The sequence below is a fragment of the Aristolochia californica genome, unplaced genomic scaffold, assembly GCF_029961685.1.
Source record: "Aristolochia californica isolate CCGP_79_NKW_82.1479 unplaced genomic scaffold, dmAriCali1.0.hap1 SCAF_14, whole genome shotgun sequence".
In the NCBI taxonomy this organism is placed as follows: Eukaryota; Viridiplantae; Streptophyta; class Magnoliopsida; order Piperales; family Aristolochiaceae; genus Aristolochia; species Aristolochia californica.
Window position 1 is genome coordinate 23,887,119 of NW_027181815.1, and position 11,658 is coordinate 23,898,776.

At 32.6% G+C, this 11,658-nt stretch overlaps 1 protein-coding gene across 3 annotated transcripts; it reads left to right on the forward strand.

Moving 5' to 3' along the window:
* The first annotated feature begins 6,105 nt into the window (after positions 1–6,105).
* On the forward strand, positions 6,106–10,580 carry LOC137949828 (protein kinase STUNTED-like). 3 transcript variants are annotated; one of them, XM_068796024.1, is made up of 10 exons: positions 6,113–6,458; positions 6,565–6,781; positions 7,242–7,354; positions 7,445–8,239; positions 8,367–8,615; positions 8,698–8,858; positions 8,940–9,019; positions 9,109–9,256; positions 9,361–9,510; positions 9,729–10,580. In XM_068796024.1, the coding sequence occupies exons 1-10, from the start codon at positions 6,290–6,292 to the stop codon at positions 9,993–9,995; spliced, it is 2,349 nt and encodes a 782-aa protein (XP_068652125.1). In that variant the 5' UTR covers positions 6,113–6,289; the 3' UTR covers positions 9,996–10,580. The 3 variants fall into 3 exon arrangements, with proteins under 3 accessions (XP_068652127.1, XP_068652125.1, XP_068652126.1); XM_068796025.1 differs by having other exon boundaries at positions 7,448–8,239; XM_068796026.1 differs by lacking the exon at positions 9,729–10,580 and having other exon boundaries at positions 6,106–6,458; positions 9,335–9,453.
* Positions 10,581–11,658: the final 1,078 nt, after the last annotated feature.

The window sequence follows — 11,658 nt, forward strand, 5'->3', positions numbered from 1 at the left end:
TTTTATTTGATATCTTAACACATAAAAATATTCGTTCTTTTAATGTTTATGACCTCTTGATTCTCTTTATTTTGTATCATGACCTTTGTTGACTCCAATGGGAATATCTTCTTAAATATAAATCAGATTGACATGAAATTTTCTCATTATAAAACAAAAATTTGATACCTTTCATCAAATTATAATACATCTTTATGAAATATACTTATTTTGAGAGAAATAATCTGATAGATTTCGGGCTCAATGACATGGCTGAATTGAGTACTCTTTCTTCTTTGGCCAGGTTTGACCATTGACCCTTGAGAAATTGATATCTCCCTCTATAAAAGTCAAATTGAGAATTGGTTTGAGAAGGTAGAAAATAGACTTACAGATATTTCTTTGGACATATAAATATCCATATAAATTCTTGTTCTTAATGGCATAAAATGGATCAAAATTTGAAGTTTTATGTTGCTACTTGAACCTCTCTTTCTGTCTACCTTGGCTGTTTAAAATATCAAATTATCTTTTAGAAAACTTTGATTGCCAAAGTTATTTTTGTGTTGGAAATTAGACTCGAAGATCTTTTTATTAATATATAATTTGAAATACGAAAAGCCCATTATGGAGATACGAAAGGCAAGAGAACAATTGGTACTACGACAGGACATAAATAAAAGTGATAGAATACGAACCTAAACTACTCTAGATGATAGATCAGAAAAGGATCACATTATCTCTGTGGGTTAACCAAGTCAACTCATAGAACCTGCTCTGATACCATGTTGAATTTCTCAGAAAGAAAAAAACTTTACTAACTTGTTCATAATTGAGTACAATGAGTCTCTATTTATAATAGAGGAAACAAGTAGAATTAGATTACAAATAAACTACCAATTTTCTAGTTATATCCAAAGTCTAATACTTAAAGATAAGTCCTAGAACAATTAAACAACCAAACATAATTAGAAGACTTGAGATTTTGAACACAATATAAGGCCATTTACTTGATTTTGATACCTATCTTAGACAAATCAAAGCTTGAAGTCAATTTAGCAACTTTTTGGACCAATATTGTTCAAATGGTCCTAGCATTGTTCGAACAGTCACTTGTTTGGAACGTCTTTTGTTCGAATTTTGAGAACTTTATATTCAAAGAGTTTTGAAATTTTGGCTCTTTATTGAATGCTCTATTTGAATACTCAAAGTCCTTGTTCAATTGGTTTTTTGCTGTCAGCTCTTTGTTGAGTGCACCATTCGAATGCTTGAGTGAATATTCAAATGATCTTATTCTTTCAACTTTTTATTGAGTCCATTACTCAAGTGCTTGGAGGACTATTTGAATGGTTTTGTTCTTTTAGCTTTCTATTGAGTCAACCATATAAATATTTGGTGGATTATCCGAATGGTATGACTTCTACTTTCTATTTTATTTTAGTCTTCAACTATTGGGAGTTTGTTTGAATGGTTCAAGTTATGAGGATGTTGGACTATTCGAATACTTGATGCATTGTTGTAATAGCTTGGGTCTTCAATACTTCAATTTTACATTCTAAATGCCTAGACTATTCGAATACTTATGGTACTATTTGAATAGTCAATACTTGTTATCTTCATCACTATCAGTCTAGACTACATGAATACTCCTTCCACTATTCAGAATAGTCAATTTTGCTAAAGCATAAATTTGATTTGAAATTTTGTTCAAAGCTTACTCAAAGCATATAATTAATTCTAATTATTTGTTATCAATAAAATTAGGTAGAATGAGGACCTTGAGACAAATAAATATCAGATAAATAGTTTTATTCTTTCACATATTTCTTGGCTCTTGAGATTGAGAAGTGCCTAAGTGAAGTAAAAAATTTATCTAAGTTGTTTGATCATTCATGTATGTGAAATTGTAAACCTATTTCTACAATGGTTGCATTATCTAGTAATGTTTCTAAAGTTGCTAATCCAAATATCTAATTTAATCGTGGAAATATGATGAATAACAAATAAATATCTTGTTCAAACTTACTCTCTAGTGGGGTCCTTTGACTTATATGCTTTTAAATATTTGGATTATAGTTAACATAGATTTGACACGGTGAGAGAAAATTGTTTCCTTAAATTTTATTATATAAATTGAAGTCATTCTTAGCAGCAAATCTATAAAAATTAAACAATTTATTAATTTTAAGAAAATATTTGTACTAAAAGTTGTTAAAAACATATTTGCATATATTTTCTGGAAAAAAAAAGAAGTTTAAAAAGAAAAAACCTAAAGTATTTACTTCAAATAAGGCTATAAATTCAATCTAGTTGACAATTGTTGAGCGTAAAAATTAAATTACTAACAATCTAGCCAACCCAAAAAAGTCACGGGGCAAAACGTGACATTTAATCATATTAATGTTGTCAAAAATAATAATATTTTTTATATTGTGTATATAATATAATAATATAATTTATTATTTACTACATATAATATAATTTATTATTTACTACATATAATATAATTTATTATTTACTACATATAATATAATTTATTATTTACTACATATAATATAATTAAAAACAAACTAAAATTTATTAATTTATTAATTTATTAATTTATTATATTTATAATAATAATAAATAAATAACTAGTTCCCATAGTTTCCAAAATCCCTCTATGCAATTTGATCTATGCTTTTAGATGGGCCTCGAAAAATAAATCAATCGATTGATCAATCATATTATTTGTTAACTCATAAACTAATCAAGCTATTAAATGATTTGGGGTCTCTGGGTCATTTGGTTTTCCATCGAAGCCTCACACAAATGACACCCAATCCTTGCCCCTAGCTTTTGTGATCCTTTTGGTTACTTATTCCTTATAAACTTCAAGTAAATCACACTTGCATGGTTCTTCTTATTAATGCTACCTTTCTATATTCGTGATTGAAGGATATGCCCTTGTTTGTTTGTTTGTCTGTTTTTTTCTTATTATTATTTTTCTTAAGAAACTTTTGGGACCATTATTATTAAAACTCCATCAAACCGGTAGGACTGTACAAGGATTTTAAACCTATTAAGCAACCATTTGTCACCTTCGTGTTTATAATATTTTATATTATTTTTTATTAGATTTAGACAATATCAGTAGTTTGGTAGACTGGTACCATGTTTAACTATAATTAATGGATGAAGTAGAGTATATTAATTTGTGTAGATGACACAATCGTTTCTTCTCCTTAAAGAACCTTAAAGAACAACTGGTATGTGATAAGCAATTCTGAATTGCAGGTGGAGTATACTTCAAGCTTGGAGACCCAAACTGAATAGAATTATTAAGATTGAATGCCACTTCATTATCCTAAATTGTAATGAGAGTGCTGGTGACCTTCAGTTTTCACTTCAGGCAGTCCTAAACTCATAAAACACGTCAAGGAAAGGTTTCGGAAATGTTAAAACTTTAAAATACAGCAACAACAATTTTATAGGGGGGTTAGTGCACTTTGAAAGTGAATTACCTAGTGAAAGTGAAAGTGAAAGTGAATTTTTTTTTTTTTTTTGTTAGTGTACACAATGAAAAAATATAGTAGAAAATAATTTTTGATGTTAGTGTATAGTGGAAAATACATAAGAAATTTATTAATAAAGTAATCTAATAGATTTAACTTTTAAAAGATAGTTTTTATTTAATTTTTTTTATTAATAAGTTAAGATAGATTTTAACTTGTATGAATAATAAATAATTGAAAAATATTTAGATATTATAAAAGTAAAATTTGTATTTATTTTATTTATTTATTTAAATATATAAAAATACCTAAAATTTTTAATTTTATAATATCTAAATGGTTAATCAAATTGTTATTTTTTAATATTTAAATTCTCACTCTTAAAATATTAATTAAATCTAATATTAAAAACAAAAAATTAATGTAAATAAAAGAGGCTACTTTATTATACAAAGTTACTTTTAAATATTTAATTTTATAAGAAAGATTTAATTAACTTAAAAAATATTTTTTCTTGTTTTAAACTAATAAATAAATTAAAATAAATTATAATTATTTATTTAATTAAATATTTAAAATAAAATTAACAAAAAAATTCTTACTTTTATAATATCCAAATGTTAATCAAATTATTAATTTTACAATATCTAAATTCTCAGTCTTAAAATAGTCATTAAATATAATATTAAAAATAAAGGAATTTATATAAAATTTTAAAAGTATTTTATTATATAAAATTAATTTAATAGATTTATTTTTTTTAGATAGCTTTTTTTGACTAAACTAAAATAAATTTAAACTTGATTTCATATAATAAAAATATATTTAAAAATTTACTTATTTAAATATTTAAAAATAAAATGATTAAAAAATTTTAATTTTATAATATCTAAATACTTAATAATATTGTTTCTTTTGTAATATCTAAATTCTCACTCTTAAATTAGAAATAAAATATAATATTAAAATCTTGAATTTATATAAAAAGTATATTTTATAATATAAAATTAATTTGATTGATTTAATTTTTATAAGATAATTTTATTTAACTATTCTGTTAATAAGCTAAGATAAATTCCAACTTTTTAAATTAATAAATAATAAAAAATAAATTAATATGTTTAATTTAATTAAATATTTAAACAAATATTTAATTTTATAATATCCAAATGCAAGACTAAGAGGGCAGAATGAGTAAAACAAGAGTGAGAGAAAGTGAACTTGTGAGTAAAAGTGAATTCATTAGCCTTAGGGATTAACTTGTCTTTCATTCGTTTTTCTTAAGAATGATAAGTAATTAATTCACTTTCATTTTCCATTTACAGTGCAGGTTTTGGGTCATTTTCACTAGTGAAAATACTTTCACTTTCACTTTTAGAGTGTATTAATAGGGTGATAATATAATTTTGTACGTGTTTGTATAGTATAATTGCTCGGGAAAGTAAATCAATTACACTTGGTCGCTAGAAGCATCAGATCTCATTAGTTTAAACTTTTTTTAAAATGATGAGTGTTCTTTAATGGATGGCAAGGAATCCACATTTGTCGATATCAAACAGCATAACTACAAATTAAGGCATAACTCTTTTACTAATCACTCTTTCCTTTTCTCTTCATGGCTTATATATGGATTAATTAGCCCCGCATGAACATGGATACACCTCGTTTGACCTACCTGCTAATAATATGATGCTTAGTAATTAACTTGTTTTAAATTTTTAAACAATTAAACAAACCGGTTTGGATAGTGCTAGTAATTTTACAGGATTTTTTCTTTTCCTGTAGCTTGGGTCAAACTAGTTGATTGAATCAGATTACAGTAGACCTGGTCCTTCTCCTCGGATTAATAATAATTTTTTTCATATTAGTTTTAAATGTTATTTTCTTCACAGATTTTCTAGGATTTTATGTGTTTATCCGGATATTGGGTAAATGATACATGCAGCCCCAAACAAATATTAGAATAATTTTAAAAATCTTACTTGAATGATTTTAAAATTTGAACTATTGCGGTTATAATCAGTTTACAGAGGTGGTCAAGGATCCGATCCACTGCGTTTCACTCGTTCAAAAATTTTTGAAATAAAACTTGGAATCCTGGGGAAGAGGGTGAGAGTATATTGAATTGGACACTGAATGCGGTGGTAAATGGACAAATACGCTGAATAAATTCGAGAGAGGGCTCCATTGCGTATATGGGGAAGACCCATTTTCTGAGAGTCAAAATGGGTCAGTATAGTAGGACCCAAAGGAGTAAAGAATGATCAGGGGATGCTGAAATCTTTTGGGATCTTTATCAGTTCTTCCCAATTTGAAGAATGTAGGTGCAGGTTTGACAGTGGACAGTGGACGCCCTTGTTTTAACGCTTTTGCTCCCTTTTTGGTTTTTCCTTGTTCAGTTATTCGTAGCAGTAATTTCTTTGGACCCACGATCAGTATGATTCGTCAGAAAATTCTCTCTCCATGTGGGTCCTTTGTTTTCTCCTTGTTCTGCTATTGGTGTCAGTAATTTCTTTCGACCCACGATCAGTGTGATTCGTCAGAAAATTCTCTCTTTGTTGGGTCTCCTCATGATCTTTCAGTCAGGAGAAAAAAATGCATTTCTTGAAATAGGAATTTCGGTGACAAATATTTAAGCTTCCCTTTTGCAACGGGAGGGCATAAGTCACTCTCGTGCTCTCCAGGAAAGACTGTCGGCGGAGCATGCAAAATTCATGTGATGGAAGATATGGTGGTCAAGGTTACTAGGATCTGAAGGGGTGGAGGCGGAGGAAGAGGAAGGAAAATATCTGGGAGAAGAAGTAGAGAAGACGAAGATGAAAAGATTGGAGAGCTATCAAGAAGAAGAAGAAAACTCCATTAACAGAACCCTTGTGGTTGGGGTCAAATTGGACCAACCCAGCAAAGAACTGCTCACATGGGCTCTCGTAAAAGTTTCTGAACCTGGGGATCGTGTTATTGCTCTTCATGTCCTCGATACAGACGGTAATATTTCAAGCATCGCCATTGTAGGATTCTGTGGACTTTTGTCGGTACGGTCTGTGATGTAGGTGTTGGGTTATTTTCTCCTGATATTGTGTGTTCAACGCAGATTTGTTCGACCGGAACGGGCAATCTTCGCTTATATCTATGGTCAAGGCCTTTGATTCCGTTCTGGCGGTCTATGAAGGGTTCTGCAATCTGAAGCAAGTGGGTTTGAAGCTAAAGATCTGTCGGGGTTCATCGGTGAGAAAGGTTTTAGTGAAGGAAGCAAAATCTTACGGCGCCTGTAAGGTTATTTTGGGTGTCTCTAAACTTCCCCCAATTAGGTTCGCTCCGTTCCCTGATATTACTTATTCTAATTTGTAATATTCTATATTTCTCGATTTCTATATGTATTTTTTGTTTATCTTGTCTTTTAGGTAACTGGGTATGTTTTGATTTGGTAATTTTCTTATTTCCTCTGATTGATCAATTGGTGGATTAATGCAGAATGCTCTTCCCCCTTTTTATCTGTTTTAGTTATCGAATGCTGTCTACCAGCTTTCACGGTTTGTTTGAGTCTGATATTTGATTAATAAATCCTCAAGCAAAATTTTGGTTACTTTCTTAATGTTTTTTCTTTTTATTTTTTAAAATTTCCTCGCTCTGCGTTCTACTTAATCATGGCTATACGCTGCAACTGGAGTATTGCAGTGGAAGGCGCCAACTTTTTTAATTTGTTAACCACATTATTTTTGTCTCTTTTCTCTGGTACTAATTCTGAGCCCTGTGAACTCTGAGTTTCAGGTCTTGGACTTCCATAGCCAAATACTGCGGGAGGAAGCTCCCTCGTGATTGTTTGGTGCTTGCTGTGAACAATGGCAAGGTGGCATTCCAAAGAGAAGCCACTTCCACGTCTGGTACACTTTCAGATTGTTTCTGTTTCTTCTTTGTCTTTTTTCTGTGTCTTGCAGTCTTAATATTCTCATGCTTATCTTAAGTTTCTTCAGCAGGACACAAGAAGGGCAGCCAACAGCATCAGCCCTTTAGACTTTTTGAGGCAATCCATTGGACCTTGAGCAAAAATTCTAAGACATCAAGTGTAAAACTTCTCGAGTATCCGTCCTCAAAAGCTGCTGGCGATAAGAAAAACAATAATGATCAGGAAAGTAGCCAAAACTCTCTGAATGCTTCAGATATCACTGACGTGTTGAGTGGCATTCCTGTCAGCAAAGCCCCTATGAAGAAATGTTCAATTTGCACACCCTTCTCCATATTGCCTGGAGATTCTCTTTGCCACGCTCCACCTAAGTCTGCAGAGGCCAATTCTGACCAATCTACTGAAGGACCATCTGTAGATGATTCACTAGCTTTAGTTCCTGTGCATACTTCTGAGACTTCCTTGATCTCTTTGTTGGTCAGAGAGGTACCTGAAACGAGACCTGGTTGGCCCCTATTAAGAAGGGCAATCTTGCCCCATGGTTATGCCCAAGTGAAGTCCTCAAATAGGCAGATTTCAGTTGTCCAATGGGCTATGCACTTGCCATGTAGGCACTTGACTGCTGCTATTCATCTCGATGACAAACAAGCCAAACTGGAGGACCTCATCACCATCAGTTTGGATGGAAAAAGTGGAGCTATGGTTCTTGTTAGAGATTCTGTTTCCACGACGGTGGATGAGATCCACAGAGATGGAGCAAAGAACATTCCCAAGGAATCGGAGTCTCTGCATGAAAAGTATTCTTCCACTTGCAGATTGTTCAGCTATAAAGAACTTGTACAAGTGACTTCCAACTTCTCACCAGGTTTATTACTTTTCTTTCCCTTTTTTTCTTATTAGTTGAAATCGTCATCTATCCTTTTAGATATTTGTGTTTCTGTTTTTTATAAGAAGTGAAGTCGTGCCTCACAGTTTCTGTTTGATCTGTTTAGAGTATCTCATTGGTACGGGTGGGAGCAGCAAGGTTTATAAGGGTTATCTTCCAGATGGAAAGGAGTTGGCAGTGAAGATCTTGAAGCCCTCTGAAGATGTTGTTAAAGAGTTCATTTTAGAAATTGAGATCATCACCGCCTTAAGTCACAAAAACGTAATCTCATTATTTGGTTTCTGTTTCGAGGATAATAATCTTCTTATGGTCTATGACTTTCTATCGAGAGGAAGCTTGGAAGAAAACCTGCATGGTAAACTACTTGCGTTTTAGTACTGTACTATCATTTTTTTTCTTTTGATATTCTCGCTTATCTTAGTCATATTTGTTATTAGGTGAAAAGGGCAAGAATACTCTTGGTTGGGGTGATAGATATAAGGTAGCCTTGGGTGTAGCAGAGGCTCTGGATTATCTTCATAGTAGTGTTGTACAATCTGTTATCCATAGGGATGTGAAATCATCCAATATACTTCTCACTGATGATTTTGACCCTCAGGTATTATGATTAATTATAAGGCATGAGTTGTGAATTCCATTGCCTTGCTGTCATGATATTCATCTTATATGATGGCTTCAGTTAGCGGATTTTGGACTTGCCAAGTGGGCTTCTGTATCTTCAACCTCCATAACATGCAATGATGTTGCAGGGACATTTGGGTGTGTAGCTCATCCCTCTAGAATTACACATAAAAGATGTGCAAACCTTAGCCACATATACAGTTTTTCATTTGTGTGTGACAATGCAGGTATTTGGCTCCAGAGTATTTTATGTATGGGAAGGTGACTAACAAGATTGATGTGTACGCGTTCGGAGTTGTGCTTCTTGAGCTTCTTTCAGGAAGGAAGCCCATTAGTAATGAGCATCCAAAGGGTCAGGAGAGCCTTGTCATGTGGGTAAGTTTTCTTATCCTAGGGCAATAATTTTTTTTTTTTTTTTTGAGTTGTTAATGTGCCTAAGTGTCTGAGTCCCAGGCTGATACATGAATAATCGTAATCAGGCCAAGCCAATTCTTCAGGGTGGGAAATATATGCTACTTCTGGATCCTAGTTTGAAGGAAACGGTTGATTCTGATCAGATAGAAAGGATGGCTATGGCTGCTTCTCTCTGTGTTAGACGTGCTCCTCATTGTCGGCCTCACATGGGCCTTGTAAGTTTCGCTCAGTACTCATCTGTGCACAAACTGTGTTTGCTGTCTTGAAAACTTTCTTCACATGATGTTCCTAACATTTTGTTGTGAGAAAATGGACCACTTCCTTTATCTTACATTTATTTTACCATGAAGTTGTGGTGAAATTTCTTTAGAAGATACCATACCAAGTTCATATTTGTAAATAGTTCAGACCATCTAATTTGTTTATGGCGCAGATCTTGAAGCTACTTCAGGGAGATGAAGAAGTAACCAAGTGGGCCAAATTGCAAATTAATTATTCTGCAGAAAAGTTTGACGGAATGGACGACGAATTGACCCCAGCTTCTAACATCCAGTCTCATCTGAACGTAGCTTTGCTCAATGTTGAAGATGATTCTCTTTCCATAAGCAGCACAGAACCAACTGTACACTACTTGACAGCCAATAAGTCTTGGGAAGACTACTTACAGGGGAGATGGAGTCCCCCTTCCAGCTTTGACTGACGCATGCTTGGTTCATTCTTCATCATCCCTCTTTGATTCTTTGTATAGGTTTCTTTTGTTTGTCTGGTGGAAGTTTGTTTTATTTGTTTTGGTTCAACAAAAGGGATCTGTGGATGAGAGGTTGTCTAAATAAGCGGTGCCCCCCTCCTTGATCCCCAAGACATAGCTCTCAGTTTTCCTTTGGTGTTCTTGATCACAAGATTGAGAAAGTTGTTAAGTCGAAGGTTGTAATCATCATTTGGTATATCGTCAGTGAAAGGGCAGAAGAAGGCTCTGCTACTGAGTTCAGGAGTGCTAGTTCTTGCTTACATTTTTGAAGGTTTATGCCCTCACATTACACTCTGGCCACAGTGAAGAATTTGTGGGCTTTATAACCTCATCCCTGGACAGAATATCATGAACAGTAAAGGGGACTTCAAAATGAGTCTGGTGCACGATCAAACGCATGCTTAGCCAACAGCCACCGCATGAACTAACCTACTGCTGCTTTGAGTTTCGTTGGTTCTTTGTGCTCCCCTGTCATTATGCAAAGCTCTCTTTGGTTATCGTATTTTACTCCCCCTTTTTTATGGCATGTATGTTTAATCTTTTATGCTCTTTTTCTTTAATACCCTCATATGTTCATGCATGCAATCATTCATAAGCAATCTGTAGGTAATATTATAATCAAAGCACAACCCTCTTTTGTTGACTTAGTTTGACCTACATCTATATATCGATGATAATAAAATTTAACTTTGTTTGTATTAATATTTGTAATTAAGCATTTTAGATGCAATTCTTTCAAGAGACATAATGACAAGGTTGCACAAAGAACCAACGAAACTCAAAGCAAGACCTCGAGCACAAACATGTGTCCAAGTCATCTTTAAGAAGTACCCGCAAACATAGAAATGAAGATTTAAATATTAGAGTATAAGTTGTATAGAAAAGTCTCAAGAACTATAGTTATATAAGAGGACAATACCAAAACTACAATTTTGAGGTACACAAGAAACTTTGGAGCTTTAGGGCATATTTATCTCACAATCATGTTTAACCGATTCATTATAGAGTCTTAAAATTGCAAAACCCCTCAACAAATTCATCATCATACATGAAATCCAAGTTTCATTATTTGACATAAAGTATAATTGATCAAACTATTGGGCTTGATCGATCATTCAAAATGCAATTTGGCAGAAGATTATAAAGCATGATTAATCAATCAATAGATTGATCGATTATATACAACAAGCTACCTAACAAGAGCTATAAAGCATGATTAATCATACTAGAATTATAATCAATCATAACGAGAGCTGCATAGTCATGTTTACTAAGCATGATTGATCAACCAACCATTTCTGATAAGATGATAATTTGACTGATTGATTGCCCAGTTGATCAACAAACTTAGGGAACTCAAAAATATAGTTGTTATACATGGTTGATCGATTGTAACTTTCTAGTGATCGATCAACGCTTATTTAAACTTTTTTTGAAAATGGGCAAAAACTTGCTAGTTTTAAGGGGAAATTTACAAATACCCCTCCAAATGTCTAGTGCAGAGTAATGAGAGCACTTATTGGCATTTAAGAGTACTCAATTTGAAATTCTTCACAAACCCACTTTTGAGAGAAAAGAGCTAAGAATTTGCAAAATCTTTCTAACTACCTCTAGT

Coding starts and splice junctions, on each gene's coding strand:
- LOC137949828 (XM_068796024.1), top strand. CDS start 6,290: ATGAAAAGATTGGAGAGCTATCAAGAAGAAGAAGAAAACTCCATTAAC. Junction 6,459..6,564: donor TCATGTCCTCGATACAGACG/GTAATATTTCAA, acceptor TGTTCAACGCAG/ATTTGTTCGACCGGAACGGG. Junction 8,240..8,366: donor GACTTCCAACTTCTCACCAG/GTTTATTACTTT, acceptor TGATCTGTTTAG/AGTATCTCATTGGTACGGGT.